Source organism: Elephantulus edwardii, unplaced genomic scaffold (genome assembly GCF_000299155.1).
Source record: "Elephantulus edwardii isolate Elephantulus edwardi_28Jun2011 unplaced genomic scaffold, EleEdw1.0 scaffold00208, whole genome shotgun sequence".
Classification (NCBI taxonomy): domain Eukaryota; kingdom Metazoa; phylum Chordata; class Mammalia; order Macroscelidea; family Macroscelididae; genus Elephantulus; species Elephantulus edwardii.
The window spans coordinates 4221306-4237193 of record NW_006399958.1 but is presented as its reverse complement, the minus strand read 5'-3'; the positions used below and the strand labels follow the sequence as shown (position 1 = coordinate 4237193).

Sequence of the window (15888 nt, the reverse complement as noted above, 5' to 3'; positions counted from 1 at the left end):
GCCACAAGCTTCGTTCGAGCTTCAACGCTAAGCCGGACTCTTCTAGCATCCTTATTCCTTGTCCAGCTCTGAGATGAATGATCTGATAATGTAAAACTATATAAATGTGAGTTCTTTGTGGCCCACCAAAGGGACTACTTAGTACCAATAAAATAAAGTACTTAGCATCCATTAGGGAGAGACCCTGACAATGAGCTATAAAGGGTGCTAATGTGGAGATCCGTCAGATTCATCATTCTGCTAGCTTCAAGGAGCCTCTTCAGAGGGGGGTGAATGGGAATCTGAGCTCTCATCCAGAGGAGCCAAAGGGCAGCACTGATCCATGGTGCCCAAGATAAGCTCCTTCAGACCTGAATTTAATTGTGGAATCTAGAGACGTCCCTGGACAAGCGTTTGGCAGGACTACAGGAGCCCTGTAACACTGGTTACAAAGCTTACAGAGCAGAGGACAAGAGACTGAGGATCAGAGAAAGGCCCACGAGGGAGAACATATGAGAAGAGATGACCCTAACTGAATAACTGGATCCTGAATGTTCCTGAACCGGAACACTGGCTCCCTGCTGGTGAGTGCCATCGAGCTGGACCAGAACCATAGCTCACTCTCTATGTGTTTTCAGAAGCAGTAAATGTCATGGGGAGGAGACTACAGATTGCCCATCTGTCACTTCTGAGCCCCATGGACACCCAATGCTTTTCGCACCTGAGAAATGAAAAGGCAGCAGGAGAGTGTCCTCAACGATGGACATCAGGTGGGTGTGGATCTCCAGCATCACGTCCCAGTACAGGGCCTTCTGTTCAGGGTCCAGGAGCTGCCACTCCTCCCAGGTGAACCGCACAGTCACATCGTCCAAAGTCAGTGACCCCTGCAACATAATGATCCTGTTTCAGAAGGTATTATCCATTTGACGGTATCAATGAAATGTGAGGGAAGTTGCTGCATTGATACAAGTAGATGTTTTATAAATTTTTCTATCTCTGTCTCTCACAGATGGTTTTAAATTTTTTTTTTTAATTTTTATTACTTTTGTGTGCATCCCGTCAAATTGGATTTGACTGGAACAGGAGATTGTTCCTCCTTCTCCAGCAGAGCATCTGGAGAATTCGAACCACGCACTTCTGGGATTGCAGTGCAGCTTCTTGCCACTAGGCCACTAGAGCTCGCCAGTTTAAAAAAATTTATATCTCTGTTTCACATATATGTTGTTCTTGCTGTTATGTGCTGCCAAGTCTCCTGTGACTCAGAGCGACCCTATTCACAACCGCCCTAAACCCTGCTCTATCCTGTGCCAATCTTATTGTCTCCGACACACCTACCCCCATTACCCCAGTCAGTGAATCAATCCACCTCAGAGAGGGTCTCCTCTCCTACGCTGTCCCTCCACCCTCCCAAGCATGATATTCCTCTCCAAGGACTGATCCCACCTTGCAACATGTCCAAAGCATGTCAGATGAAGCCCCAGAATCCTTGCCTCCAAGGAGCAGCCCGGCTTCACTCTCTCTAAGGCAAACTGGTTTTTTTCTCTTAACAGTCCATGGTACATCCAATACTCTTCTCCAGCATCACAACTCAATAGCATCAATTCACCTTTTATCATCCCTGGTCATTGTCCAGCTTTCTGTTTCATAGCAAGTGACTGCAAAGAACATGGCCTGGATCAGGCGCACCTTAGTCTCCAGACTCACATCGTTACTCTTCAGTACTTTGGAGAGGTCTCTGACAGTAGACTTTCCCAGTGGAATTAACGTTTTAATTTCCTGGATGTTGGTACCAAAAGTGTTGATTGTAGAGTGAAGCAAAGTGAATCTGTTGACAGTCTCAGTATCTTTAGCATCCTTCATGATACTGCCAGTCAGCCCAGTGTTGAGAATCTTTTTCTTGATGTTGAGCATCAATCCATATTGAAGGCTGCAGTCCTCAACCTTCTGCAGCCAGCACTTGAGGTCCTCATCAGTTTCAGAAAGCAGGGTAGTGTCACCTGCATTAACACAGACAGTAGATGAGTCTACCTCCAATCCTGATGCCACATTTCTCCTGGGAGAGCCCAGCCTCCTGGATAATCTGTTCTGCATACAGATTGAAAATATATGGAGATATGACACATCCTTGTTGTACCCCTTCCCAATTTTGAACCATGCAGTATTTTCTGTCTCTGTTCTGAGGATAGCTTCCTGGTCCAAGAATAGGTTTTGCATAAGCACACTCAAGTGTTCTGGGATTCCCATTCTTCTCAGAGTTAGCCACAGATTATTGTGATCCACAGTCAAATGCCTTTGCATAGTCAATGAAACACAGACATACATTCCTCTGGTACTCTCTGCTTTCAGCCAAGATACATGTGATATTAGCTATAATATCTCCAGTACCACGGCTTCTTCTAAACCCATCCTGCACTTCAGGCAGTTCTTTGTTGAGGTGTCGTTCCAGTCGTTTTTGGATGATCTTCAGCAGAATCTTGCTTGCATGTGATATCAATGATACGATTCAATAATTTCTGCACTCTGTCGCATCACCCTTCTTTAGAATGGGAACAAATATACATCTTTTCCAGTCAGTTGGCCAGGTGGCTGTCCTCCAGATTTCTTGGCACAGGTTGGTGAGCACATCAAGGGATGCATCTGTTTGTTAAAATATGTCAACTGGGGGGAGGGTTGGGAGGGGAAGAAAGGACAACAATGAATAAATGGAAATCCAAAGTCTCTGTAAATTTTCACTGAAATTAATAATAACTTTTTTTTTAAAACGTCAACTGGCAAGCCATCAATTCCTGAGGCCTTGTTTTTCGCCAATTTTTTCAGAGCAGCTTGAAGTTCTTCCTCCATTGCCACAGGCTCTTGCTCCTATGTTGTTTCTTGAAATTCTTCTGTGTCAGCCAATCATTTTTGGTACAGTGACTCTGTACATTCCTTTCATCTTCTTTTAATGCTTCCTGGATCATTCAATCTTCTGCCCGCATAATACTCTCATACATAAACCCACAAATTCTCTCTCTCACTTCTATCAAGTCAGACCCACTCCCATAGCTGACCCTCCAGGGGCTTTTCACAGATGCTGTAAATCACACAGGAGGAGACTACCCATCTTTCTCTGAAGCAGCAGCGAGAGGATGCGAACTCCCACTGCGCAGAAACGCACCTTCCTTCTGGACACAGAAGTAGATGCAAACAAGAGAGAGCCAGGACCTGAGCTTTAGGAGGAGCTCGCCCTGGGGGTCTGCACAGCTGCATGAACGTGGTCCGACCCCACTCCTACCACTCACTCCAGTCAGTGGACACTCGGCAGCACGTCTTCCAGAAGACACTGCAGGACACCTGCTCCGTGTCTCTGACACTCGTCCTGCCTCCTGACACCAAGGATCCCCCAGGTGCTCTCCATCCTGGGTGCCATGAACATCACCCCTGGCTTCTAGTAGGCAATGGCTGTCCATTTCCTATGTCTGTTGCTTTGAGGATAATTACGAGTATGGCTTTAAAAAAAAGGTCACCTGAACCCTGGCCATTTTCTTTCCTTCCTGGGGCATCAGATCAAGTGTGTTTACTGTTGAGAAATCTGAACCTCCCTTGAAGGGTATCCCCGAAGAGGACAATATCCAAATCCTGTAACTTCTTCCTCCTTCCTTCTCATGCTTTTGGAGTGCCAAGACCTGTAGATGAAGGGAAAATGAATTGAGAGGGGTAAATCGTCTCTGTGCTGAGCCGCAGTCACTGCTTCTCCACTCATGGTAACACAAAGTCCCCCACCCCAATAACCATACCTTTATCAAGTGACCTAGAACATTTTACACCTGTGTGCAATAAAACCTCATATCCAGAGATATGTGTGAAAGAAATCTTTTTAAAAATGGCACCTGAATGATCAGATACCCATATGAAAGAAAAAAAAAAATAGGAGCTTGAACCTTACCTCCCATTATATAAAGCTTTTAAATTGTGGTCGAGTACACTGTTTGAATCCACCAGATGTTCTGCTGGAAAAGGAGGGGCAATCTCCTCCTGTACCAGTCAGATCTGATTTGACGGTACACGTACAAAAAATAATAAAATTAAATTAAATTTAAAAAAAATTGTGGTCGAATGTGATTCTCGACAAGAATGACAAAGAAATGAAACTCTGGGAAGAGAAGTTTATAGCAGGGTCTGGAAAAATATTTTAAACTTAGCATTTAAAAGCATGCTTAACACCAAGCTCTGGTGGCTTAGAGGCAATGAGTTGTGCTACGGAACCAAAGGTAGGCAGTTTGAATCCTCCAGTCACTTCAAGGGAGAAAGATGAACAATCTCTTGCCATCAGGGCAATTTACTGCCTCTGATACTATGCTAGACAGTCAGGGACTCACTCAAAAATAACACATTAGAGCATTAACTATAACCTGAAGTCAGCTGGACAAACAATAGAGTTGTACAACCATTATGAGAAACACTCGTTAGGAGCTGCTGAATTAACTACAACTCACAGTGACCCCGTGAAACACCGTCTTGCACAATCCTCACCAATTCTGACACGCTTGAGCCCAGTATCACAGCTGAGGTGGCAATTTCTGTTGTTTAAGTGCTTCCTCTCTTTCTCCACTTAGATATCTCCTATCATATTTAAATCAGACTGAGGTCATATATATTCCTTAAATACACAACCAAAGTCTGCAGTATATATCCCCCACAATGAGTGTACATTTGACCCTCCAGACATGGACCAACGTTTTCAAAGGAGAATTAATTGCAGTATTCCATGCTGGGTGTGGTTCAGTGAATCAGGATTTGTCCTCCTCGTGAAGTTAAAAAAGCTGAAATGTCATTTCTACATTATTTTTACACGGTGCAATGGATCACTCTCATATGGCCTTTCTAGTTCATAAACTTGATAGGGTGGTATTAAAAAGTTCAGAATTCTCTATATAGGTATCAGTTAAAAAACTATAGTTACATAATTATAAATCTAACATCAGTTTTCTTCAGCCTGCAAAAGTAGTTACTTAGCCTCCGAGTTCTGTTTCCTTTTTTTAGTCATGTAAATAAGTTTGACCTGTCTGTTTACTGGAAGAGGAAATGCATCTCTCCTAGATCTCTCTGTGAGGCTGTTTCTCAGTCATATGTAAATTTTATCTTAATCTCCTTGTTTACCAGCAAAAGGACTGAGCCCAAGTGACCCCCTGAATTATTAGTACTTAATATAAACTATTCTTTTCAAATGTAGAAATTCTTTTTTACTAACAAAAGTACCCTGTATATCTCACCCTCTTATAAAACCTGATGACCATTCTCAGACAGGGAGGCAGTCTTAGAGATGACTTACTGTCTCCCAGATAGATCTGCATAATAAAGTGCTTATGGATATTGCAATCCGTTTGTCTTATTGGCGACTGAAAGAACCCCTTGCATTCAGTCACAATCTTACTAAGTTTCATCACATGATTGTATCTGAACATGGTGAATTTTGTGTGGAGAATCTTGAGAATTAACCACAGAGCCTCGGCTGGATTTCAAATGCCACAAAGGCATGTGCAATTCCCTCCAGAGCTCCACCAAAGCTCTCTACCTGGGTCTCATTCAGTGATCTGGTTAGAACTGACTCAAAACTGACCTTCACGTGGAATTTTTGGGTCTATAAATCAGAAGGGAGGTTAGTGGACAGCTGCTGGGGGATTCTAACTGACTGCCTTTTGTTTGGCAGCAAAACTCTAAACCCAGCAGCTCACTACAGCAAAAATTTACAAGCCACACTTTTTGCAGGGTAGAATTCAACCCGATTATCTGACAAGGGCAGAAAGGGTCCATGGATAGGAAGCATGGGGGCCATCAGCCCGAGGGCAGATCAGTGCACAAAGCCTTTTTTAACGAGGAATGGAACACCATTCTTCCTCTAGTTTTCATTCTCAGCATACTATAAAATGTGACTCTGATTCCATTTAATTTTTCACTCCTATAAAGTTTTCCCCCATTTGACGCCTTTGAGCTGTGGTGCTGGAGAAGAGTATTGAATGTACCATGGACTGCCAAGAAAACAGATTCATCCTAGAGAGGATTTAACCAGGCTACTCCTTGGAGGCAAGGATTCCGGGGCTTCATCTGACATACTGTGGACATGTTGTGAGGAGAGACAGGTCTTTAGAGAGGGACATCATGCTGGGTAGAGTAGAGGGACAGCGCAGGAGGGGAAGACCCTCTATGAGGTGGATTGATTCAGTGACTGGGGTAATCGGGATGGGTGTGTCAGAGGCAATGTGATTGGCACAGGATAGAGCAGGGTTTAGGGCTGTTGTACATAAGGTCGCTATGAGTCGCAAACGACTCGACGGCACATAACAACAACAACATACATTTTTTTTCAAAAAAACATTAACTGCAATTTATAGAATCATGTCTGATTAAGCCCTTATTAGAAGTCTTGCCTTTCACCTAACTTATCAATTTATTTTCACTCCCCTGTCATCTTTAGAAATCATCGAGGGCTGTTTCTGTGTATAAACTTTTTCCTTAACTGTGTATAGTAGAGTTTTTAATACCATAATTGTCATTTGTTAACATGTGTCACTGAAACAGGTGATCGCATATTGTTTTGATTTGCATTCCTCCAACAGCAAATGATCTTGGGCACTTATTCATGTGGTTGTTTGTTATGTGACATAAAATTGGGCGTGACATGTCCTTCCAGGTTTTTCTATCTCTTCTGTAAGTGGGTTGTTTTTTTCTTGTTGAGGTGGTCAGGTCATCTACACATATTTGAGATGAAGACCTTGTCAGATAGGTCTGGCAATTCGTAACCCTTACCCCTAATTCTCCTACAACTATGTGGCTTCTCAGATGATGGGGGAATCACTCATTACATAGCTTCAACATTGTATCATTGCATACATTGTGTTTGTAGCAAGCACACTTTTATCCTTCACACTTCTTGTACCCATTCTTCCCTATTTCACCTTAGATATGGCATACTTTGATTAGACTTGCAGAACTGGAAATATCTCACTCAAATATAGTTCAACTCCATGCTTTCTCTAGAGAAGCATGAGACATGACATTTTATTTACCACTTTTATCCTCAGCTCATGGGAAGAGGGTCAGGTAAAAGGTACTATAAGACAAGTTACTTGTTATGCAATAGACTTAGTGGAACACTTTTTCATAGGGACTTCTGGAAAACAGAAAGGTTAACTTTGTCTGGTAGACAGTTTGGGTTTTGTTGAATCGCTCACGCTTTTCTGGGGAAAATTAATTCCCAACCCTCCAATTCAATATTGCCTCTTCTGCCAACCATCCTCCATATGGTTTTAAATGTACCAAAGAATTCTAGGTACTGATGATCTTGTCTATTTTAAAATTCATTTATTATACAAGTATTAGCTCAGATTTTCATTACTTGAATAATTCATAGAACAATATTCATAGATATGTATGTGTTTCTGCTAACACTATATTATGCCTTGATATCAAGACATATGTTTACACAGATTGAGTCAACTGGCTTTTTCCAGTTGGTGTATTGCTACTATACCTCTAAACACACTGAGTAGACACATGCTGAGGTCGAAATGTGCTGACGCCTGATCCCCACAGAATACGTCTGAGTTTTTCCTTCAGCTTATACAGGACAAAAAAGAATCAAGGCCCTCAGCAAGATGAGAGGAAGACCTTGATGGTCAGTGAGGTTATTCCTCCTCATGAACGCTTTTCCACACTCCCTGTATAGACGTGGTTTCTCACCAGTGTGAGTTTGCCAATGACCGGAGAGATCTCCTTTATGAACCAAGCCTTTCCCACATTCACTGCACATACTGGGTTTCTCTCCATTATGACTTCATTGATGAGTGATAAGATTTTCATTGTTGAATTATAAATTTCTATTATGGATGAAGGCTTTCCCACACTTACCACGTACATTAGGTTTTTCTCCAGTATGAGTTTACTTGTGAATAGCGATGCTTCCTTTCTGAATGAAAGCATTTTCACGCTCAACACACATAAAGGCTTTCTCTCCACTGTGAGTTCGCTGGTGGGTAGTGAGTTCTGTCTTCTTGATGAAGGGTCAAGCACGTTCACTGCATTTATAGGGTTTCTCCCCAGTGTAACTTTGCAGATGGGGAGCGAGGTCATTCTTCCTGATGAACCCTTCTGCACACTCCCTGCACACTTAAAAGTCTCTCCCCAGTATGAGTTTGCTGATGCAGAGTAAGATCTGATTTCTGGGTGAAGCTTTTCCCACACATCCCACAGACATGACATTTCCTAATTTTGTGCATTTTCTGACTTGTTTGGAGTTGGACCTTAGTGCTCTTTAGATTTCTGACACTCTGGGAACTTCACTTCAGTGCAAAGTTGGTCACAATCACTATGGGGCAAGGTTTTTTTTCATGTCCATTAAGCTCAGCTGATTTTTTTCCTTTGATTTCTTTTTCTCTGGTGGATTGCTGGTAAAGTTAAGTCTGACCACATAGTTTTTCCAGGTAACCCACACACACCATGGTTCTCCATAAAATGAAAATTAACTTCCTGCTGAGGGTCAGTACTTTCCTGTGCATAAAGACCACTCTCACCCTGCACCAGCGAATTCACACAGGGGAGAAGCTCTGTATATGCAGGGACTGGGGAAAAGGCTTCAACCACAAGGGCAGTTTCGTGGTCCATCACAAATCTACACGAGAGAGAAGCTCTATGTCTGTGTCGAGTGTGGCAAAGGCTTCATATACAAGGGTGGTCTCATAACCCACCAGCAGAAACACAATGGCTAGAAGCCCTACTTGTGCAGTGAGTGTGGCAAAGGTTAAAAAAGGGAAGTCTCACCATCCACCAGAGAACTCACAGGGGAGCGAAGCCTTACATGTGTGGGGATGGAACTGGGGCTTCCACCAGAAGGTAGGGCTCACCACCGACCTGTGAATTCAGACGGGGGAGAAGCCGCTTGTGCAAGGAGTGTGGCAAGGACTTCATCCCGAACTCCTGCCTCATCGCCCATCAGAGGTTTAACATGGGCAATTTCTCCTTCTCGCACTGCGACCGTGGCAAGTGCTGCTCTAAGAAGTCGAGCCTCAACAGGTATCACAAGATCCATGCGGGCAAGAAGCCCTTCCATTGCAGTGAGTGCTAGAAGGCCTTTCTGGACCAAGGGAGATGTCACCGTGCATCAGAGATCGCACACATGGGGAGATGCCCTACAGCTGCCAAGAATGTGGGAAAGCTTCCTTCTATGCAACCAGCCTTTCCCTTCACAGGGGAAAACACCAAAAGGAGAAGTGTCTGGATGTGGTCAAGGTTGCAGACCCTGCCCTGACTGGTCACAGCTTGTGGCTTATTATTATTATTATTTTTTTTTAGTTTGGATATCATTAGTTTATTACAAAAGAGACACATAGAGATTATTTACATGATGGAAGATTTCAGATGAACTTCAGTGGAATGGGCAGCTTCACATGATGCCATTTCAATAGTGATTTATTTCAGTCCACATACTTCCCAAGAATGTCACCATCTCTAAATAAGAAATAATCCTTGTCATCTATAACTACTTTGGTGCCCCCATATTCTGGAAGAAGAACTTTGTCTCCAACTTTCACACTGACGGGCTGAATTTCTCCACCCTTTCCTTTAGATCCGGATCCAACAGCTACTACTGTTGCTTGCAATACTTTTCCTTGAGGTTTTTCTGGAAGCATAACGCCTCCTTTGGTTACAGTTTCAGCTGCATTCCGTTCCACCAATACTCAGTCAAAGAGGGGAAGAAACCTTCTAAATGCCTGTCCTGCCATGATTCTGATCATTGCAGCTTGCACCTTACTCCCGCTACTCCGCGGCAAGGAGAGACCCGCAAAACTAGCCCTCAAGACACGGGAACGTGGGCACAAGCCCGCTAGTGCGCAAGCGTGCGCGCTTGGCCCCGCCCCGCCTGGAGGGCCGTGGCTTATCTTTTGTTGACATTCAAGGGGCAATAAGCCTAGTACATTGTTTATACTGCTGTCAGCAGGTTGCCACTCGAGAGCTACCTTAAATCAGTAACATTATTTTTAAATGTATCCATGACAGCGCAAGCTGACGGGAGGGGTGATTGTTTTCTTCTTTCCTAGAAACCTGGGAAGTTCACGATCGTCTGCTTGTGTGGTTCAAAATAAGAGTCAAGAGAACTAGACAGTGCTGTAAACATACTGCAGCAGAAAATACTATTCATAACTCAACACTAGTCAGAAAATGCACTAAATTAAGAAATGCCATGTATGTAGGGCCTCTGGGAAAAGCTTCACCCAGAAGTCAGATCTTACTCTGCATACGTGAACTCATTCGTGGGAGAGATTCAGTTAAGAATCACCTCACTGTCCATCAGTAAACTTACCTAGGGAGAAACTCTATCAATGCAGTGACTGTGGTAAAGGCTTCATCCAGAAGACAGAACTCACTATTCAGCAGTGAACTTACACTGGAGAGAAAGCCTAAATGTTGTGTGAAGATGGTTTCAGTCAGAAAGGAAGTGTCATTATTCACAAGCAAACTAATACTGGAGAGACATCCTGTGTACGTGGTAAGTGTGGGTGGGAAAGCCTTCATCTATAACAAAAATATCATCATTCACCAATGAACTCATAATGGAGAGAAACTCTGTATGTGCAGTGAGTGCGGGAAGGGCTTTGTTCAGAAAGCAGATCTCTCTGGTCATTGGTGAACTCACACTGGTGAGAAACCACATCTAGATAAATGTGGTAAAGTTGGTAAAGGCTTTATCCTCAAGGGAAACCTCACTGTTCACCAAGGAACTCACATTGGAAAGAATCCCAACGTGTGCAGTGAATGTGGAAAAGACTTCAAACACAAGAGAAATATCTTTTTTTTTTAAAAAAAAAACAAAAAACAAACTCATACAGGAGGGAAACTATATATAGGCAGTGAAGTTTATAAAGACTTCAACTACAAGTCATGCCTTATATTAAATTCAATATTTCAGGGGAGCTCTGATGGTCTAGTGGCAAGGAGCTGCAACTACAATCCCAGAGGCGCACGGTTCAAATCCACCAGATGCTCTGCCGGGGAAGGAAGGACAATCTCCTCCTGTACCAGTCAGATCTGATTTGACGGTACACTCACACAAAAATAACAAAAACAAAATAAAAAAAATTCAATATTTCAGACAAGGAAGAGCTCCTCTGCATGTAGTGACGATAGAGAACGTTATGCCCAGGAGTCAAGTCTCAGTAGAGAGAATTCATAGATAAGAAATCCTTTCAGTGCAGTGTATTGTCAGAAAACCTTCAACATCTGGAACATCAACGTCAATCTTGAGCTTATTGTCCCTGAAAGATCTTATAAAGGTGAGACGTCATAACTGGTAGGAATGTGGACAGACCTTTGCCTCTCTTTCAATGAGAGGATGAAAGAGAAATGTGTACATTCAGTCGAGGCTGAAAAATCTCCCACCACAAATCACATCTCACCACAGCAGTGCTCACCCACAGGAGAAAAAGCCCTGTTTAACACAGTGACTGTGCAGATGTCTCCAGTAGCAACTCCCACATCAGTAAGCATCAGTGGGCTCCTAACTATTGTGGGACAGTATCTGCTGGATATGAACTCTGGAGAGGTAAAAGAGAATGTTGCTGCTGCGTGCCGTGAGTCAGAGAACGCACTCATCACTGACCCTCAGGAGAGCTACTGAGTTCTGTGGCACCAGGAATGAAAAGGAAGGTTGTAGTGCCTTCAGTAGGCTGTGCACCGTACACTTCAGCACAGTTCTGCAAGTCCAACCAATGTATGCCATATCTAAGGTAGGTGAAACAGGGAAGAATGGGTATAAGAAGTGTCATGGATTAAAGTGTGCCTGCTACACGCACATGCATGTAATGATACAATGTGGAAGCTATGTTACTGAGTGATCCACCATCATCTGGTAAAGCCATATAACCCTGATAAACCATGCAGGTGTAGGAGAGTTAGGGGTAAAGGTTAAGAATTGTCTGCCATGCATGACAAGGCACTCATCTCAAAAAATATATAGGCTCCATCTCACCCCAGTCAGAATAGCAAAATTTAACAGAACAGCAAGCAACAAATGCTGGCGAGGTTGTGGAGAGACTGGAACCCTCATTCACTGTTGGTGGGAGTGTAAAATGGTGCAACCACTGTGGAAGGTGGTATGGCGCTTTCTCAAAAAGTTGCAAATAGAGATACCATTTGACCCAGCAGTTCCACTACTGGGAATATACCCTAAAGAAACCATAACTGACATCCAAGCAGATACACGCACACCCGTGTTTATTGCAGCTTTGTTCACAATAGCAAGGAGTTGGAAATAACTCAAGTGCCCATCAACAAACAAATGGATAGAGAAGCTGTGGTATATCCACACAATGGAATACTGCGCTGCATTGAAAAAACAAGGAACTCATGCAATATTATCCAAAATGGGTGACTCTGGAGGACATTATGCTGAGGTATCTCAGTCACAAAAGGACAAATACTGCATGGTGCCACTGTTGTAGAATGGGACTGACATCAGGGTTGGGGTAAGACTGAAAAAAAACGGGATAAATTATGTATACTTCCTTGAAACAGATGAGGGAGAGAACAATTTAAAAGCGATACATGATAGGGTATTATGGTTATCAAAGGAGTCCAGAATTAAGGTTGCATAGTGGAGTGTACTTGGGGCGGTGTCGGGGGGAGCGGTTGCGGGGGGAATGTATACCAATGAAAGAATTTTTCTTTTACTTTTCAGAGAGAGGAGTGAACTGAGGGGGAGGGCTGGGCAGGGTGAAAAGTGCAACAATTAATGAATGAAAATCCAAAGTCTCTGTAAATGTTCATTAAAATTAATAAATATATATAGACTTGACCACATCAACAAGAAAAAACAACTCGGTTACAGAAGGGACAAAAGAACATGGAAGGACATGTCACACCCAATTTTATATCACATAACTGCCAACCACATGAGTAAGCGCTCAGGGTCATTTGCTGTTGGAAGAATGCAAATCAAAATGATTGGCGATCACCTGTGTTACCGAGTGAGACAAGTTAAAAAAAATAACAATTATAGGGGAGCTCTGGTGGCCTAGTGGCAAGAAGCTGCACTACAATCCCAGACACGCACGGTTCGAATCCACCAGACGCTCTGCCGGGGAAAGAGGGACAATCTCCTCCTGTACCAGTCAGATCTGATTTGACGGTACACACAAATAATAAAATAAAATTTAAAAAATAACAATTATGGTATAAAAGCCTCTATTACACAAAGTTAAGGTTTAAACACAGAATCAGTCCTCGATGATTTCTAAAGATGACGGAGAGGGGAGTGAAAAGAAATAGATAAGTTAGGTGAAAGGCAAGACTTCTAATAAGGGCTTAAACAGACACAATTATATCAATTGCAGTTATGTAACAAAAGGTATGGATGTTTGAAAAACATGATTTGTCAACTTTAAATGGGAAAAAAAACCCCTTTTTAGGACTGTACTCTATTTTTCCCATGACAAATGAAATGGAACATATAAACGTTGACATATTAGGCATGAATGAAATGAGATGGATTGGCCACTTTGAATCAGACAGTCACTATGTATACTATACTGGAAATGAAAAATAGCAGAAGAATGTTTTTGCATTCCTAGTAAAAAGATAATTTCAAGTTCTATAAAGAAATACTATCTTGTGAATTATAGGATATTATTCCTACATATATAAGAAGACCTGTTTATATGAATATTATACAAATATACTTCCTGACAGCTAAAGTCAAAGAGAGAGGAATTAAAGATTTTCACCAAATTTTGCAGTCTGATATGAACCAAAAATACAATCAAGATATGTTAATGGTAACAGGTGGCTGGGATGCAGAAGGTGGAAACAATGAAGAAGGTATGGTCGTTGAAAAGTATGGACTTGGTGACAGAAATGAGGCCACAAAATCAAATTATCTGATTTTGTTGTGAGAAAATGTTTAAAGACTCATAAACCATTATTCAGCCTTATTTGCTGAAAGCAAGGAGGATTTGAAGGGCTTGCAACAGAAGATTAAACACTTCAATACAGATTATATCTCAACATTAAGATGACAAAAATCCACACTACTGGATTAAGAGACAAACTCATTATAGATGGAGAAGACTGAAATTGTCAATGTCTTCATATTCCTTAGATCTATAATCAACAACTCTTGGTAGCAGCAATCAGGAGATTCATTGCACTGGGAAAGTCTGCAGTCAAGGACATCTCCAAATTCCTGAGGAGCAATGATGTCAGTTTGAAGACAGAGGTGCACCTGATTCAGGCCATGGTCTTTCCAATCACTTGCATCTGAGAGCCGGACAATGAATAAAGATGACAGGGAGTTGATGGCTTTGAGCTGTGGTATTGGAGAAGGGTGCTGAATATCCCATAGACTCCCAAAAGAACAGGTATGTCTTGGTATAAAGTCCAGCCAGAGTGCTGCTTGGAGGCAAAGATGACAAAGTTCCAGCTCACGTACTCTGGGCATGTTGCCAGGAGAGGCTGTTCTTTGGAGAAGGACATCATGCTTGGAAAAGTGGAAGGCTCGGTGAAAGTGAGGAAGACTTTCAACCAGATGGAACTGATACAGTATCAGCACCTGATGGGCTGAAGTGTATCAGAGGCGATCAGGAAGGAAGAGGATAGGAAAGGTCTCAGATCAGCTGTTTCTAGGGTTGCTGTGAGTCTTACTCCATGGCACATGGCAGCAACAATAACATAAACCTATTAGTTTTAAGAGAGTCCTTTTGCTCAACAAGTTGTTCTATGCTCTTATTGTCAGTTGCAACAATGTGTAAATATAATCGCCCTCTCCAAGATTAGGAGATAGATTTGGGAAGATCATTTCCCCCCTCTCCTGTGTAACAATTTAAAGGTTCTGGATCACACGCCAAGAACCACACCCAAGATACAAACACTTCTCAAAGTTTATTGCACACGGGGATACTCAGTAAAGAGAGAAGTAGTGGGGGTTAGATTTGGAAGAGCTTACACAGTGCTTTAGGAAGTGTGGTGTTTCATTATTGGTTAGTACAGTGAGGAGAGTTATAGCGTGGGTTTGCGTTGCAGTAACTCATTGGTATTTTAAGTTTCTATCTCCCTGTTAGGTTTCTATTACTTCGTTTTATTTGTTAAGTTTCTGTTTCAGGGAAAGTCCTGTCATGGGACTTTCTGAGTTGAGCTTCAATCTCCATTTTGATTTTTAGCCTAACAACAATCGAATAAAATTTATGTTTTCCCACACCCTATCTCCAAAGTTCACTTTTCTTCCAAATCCCCAGGTTCAGTGATAATAGAGGGACACTTTCTTTTCCTCTCGGCAATCCAGCCTAGTGGGTCCCTGACAGACTTTGTTCCCTTTGTTGTTGGTAGCGGACCCTTGACAGCCTTTGTTGTCTGTTGTTGTTAGTGGGCCCCTGACAGCCTTTGTTGCTTATTATTGTTGTTGTTGTTGTTGTTAAACACTGTCAAGTCAAATACGACTCATATGGACCCTACGAATGAAAGGCTCGAACACTTGCATAACTTTCATAATTTCTTAAAGTTCATAGGGTTTCCAGAGACAAGCTATTTCAGAAGTGGATTCCACTCCTGCTTCCAAGCTTGTTTTAATCGGGGAGCTCCACCAAACACTGTCCCCCATGGATAACCATGATCACATTTGACACGTCAGTGTCACAGTGTTCAGCATCACAGTAACCACCAGTTACCTCTGTACAGCAATACCACCATTATATCATTTCTTTTTTTTTTTTAATCAATAAACATGAAAATATTCTTTCATGGTTGATATTTTATTGGTTGTTTTAAGGGCCAGTACAGAGACATTATGAACAACCTGTACACAATTCTTAATGCACGTACCAAAAATCTAAAAAGCCATGTAGTTATAATTCTTTTCTAAATTCCAGTGACCTTCCAGCTTTAAATTTG

General features: G+C 42.3%; 2 protein-coding genes across 2 annotated transcripts in view; one reads left to right on the top strand and one right to left on the bottom strand.

Annotated features, from left to right (window-relative positions):
• LOC102847937 (zinc finger protein 613-like) overlaps positions 1 to 8937 on the bottom strand; it is a 12560-nt gene extending 3623 nt beyond the window's left edge. The window contains exon 1 of the mRNA XM_006897392.1: positions 8863 to 8937. Within this exon, the coding sequence (XP_006897454.1) occupies positions 8863 to 8937 (75 nt within the window). The remainder of the gene's footprint in view (positions 1 to 8862) is intronic.
• Positions 8938 to 8956: 19 nt separating this feature from the next.
• The window catches only part of LOC102847535 (zinc finger protein 615-like), a 26871-nt gene continuing 19939 nt past the window's right edge, over positions 8957 to 15888 (top strand). The window contains exons 1-2 of the mRNA XM_006897391.1: positions 8957 to 9065; positions 9752 to 9848. Coding sequence (XP_006897453.1) covers positions 8957 to 9065; positions 9752 to 9848 — 206 coding nt within the window. The remainder of the gene's footprint in view (positions 9066 to 9751; positions 9849 to 15888) is intronic.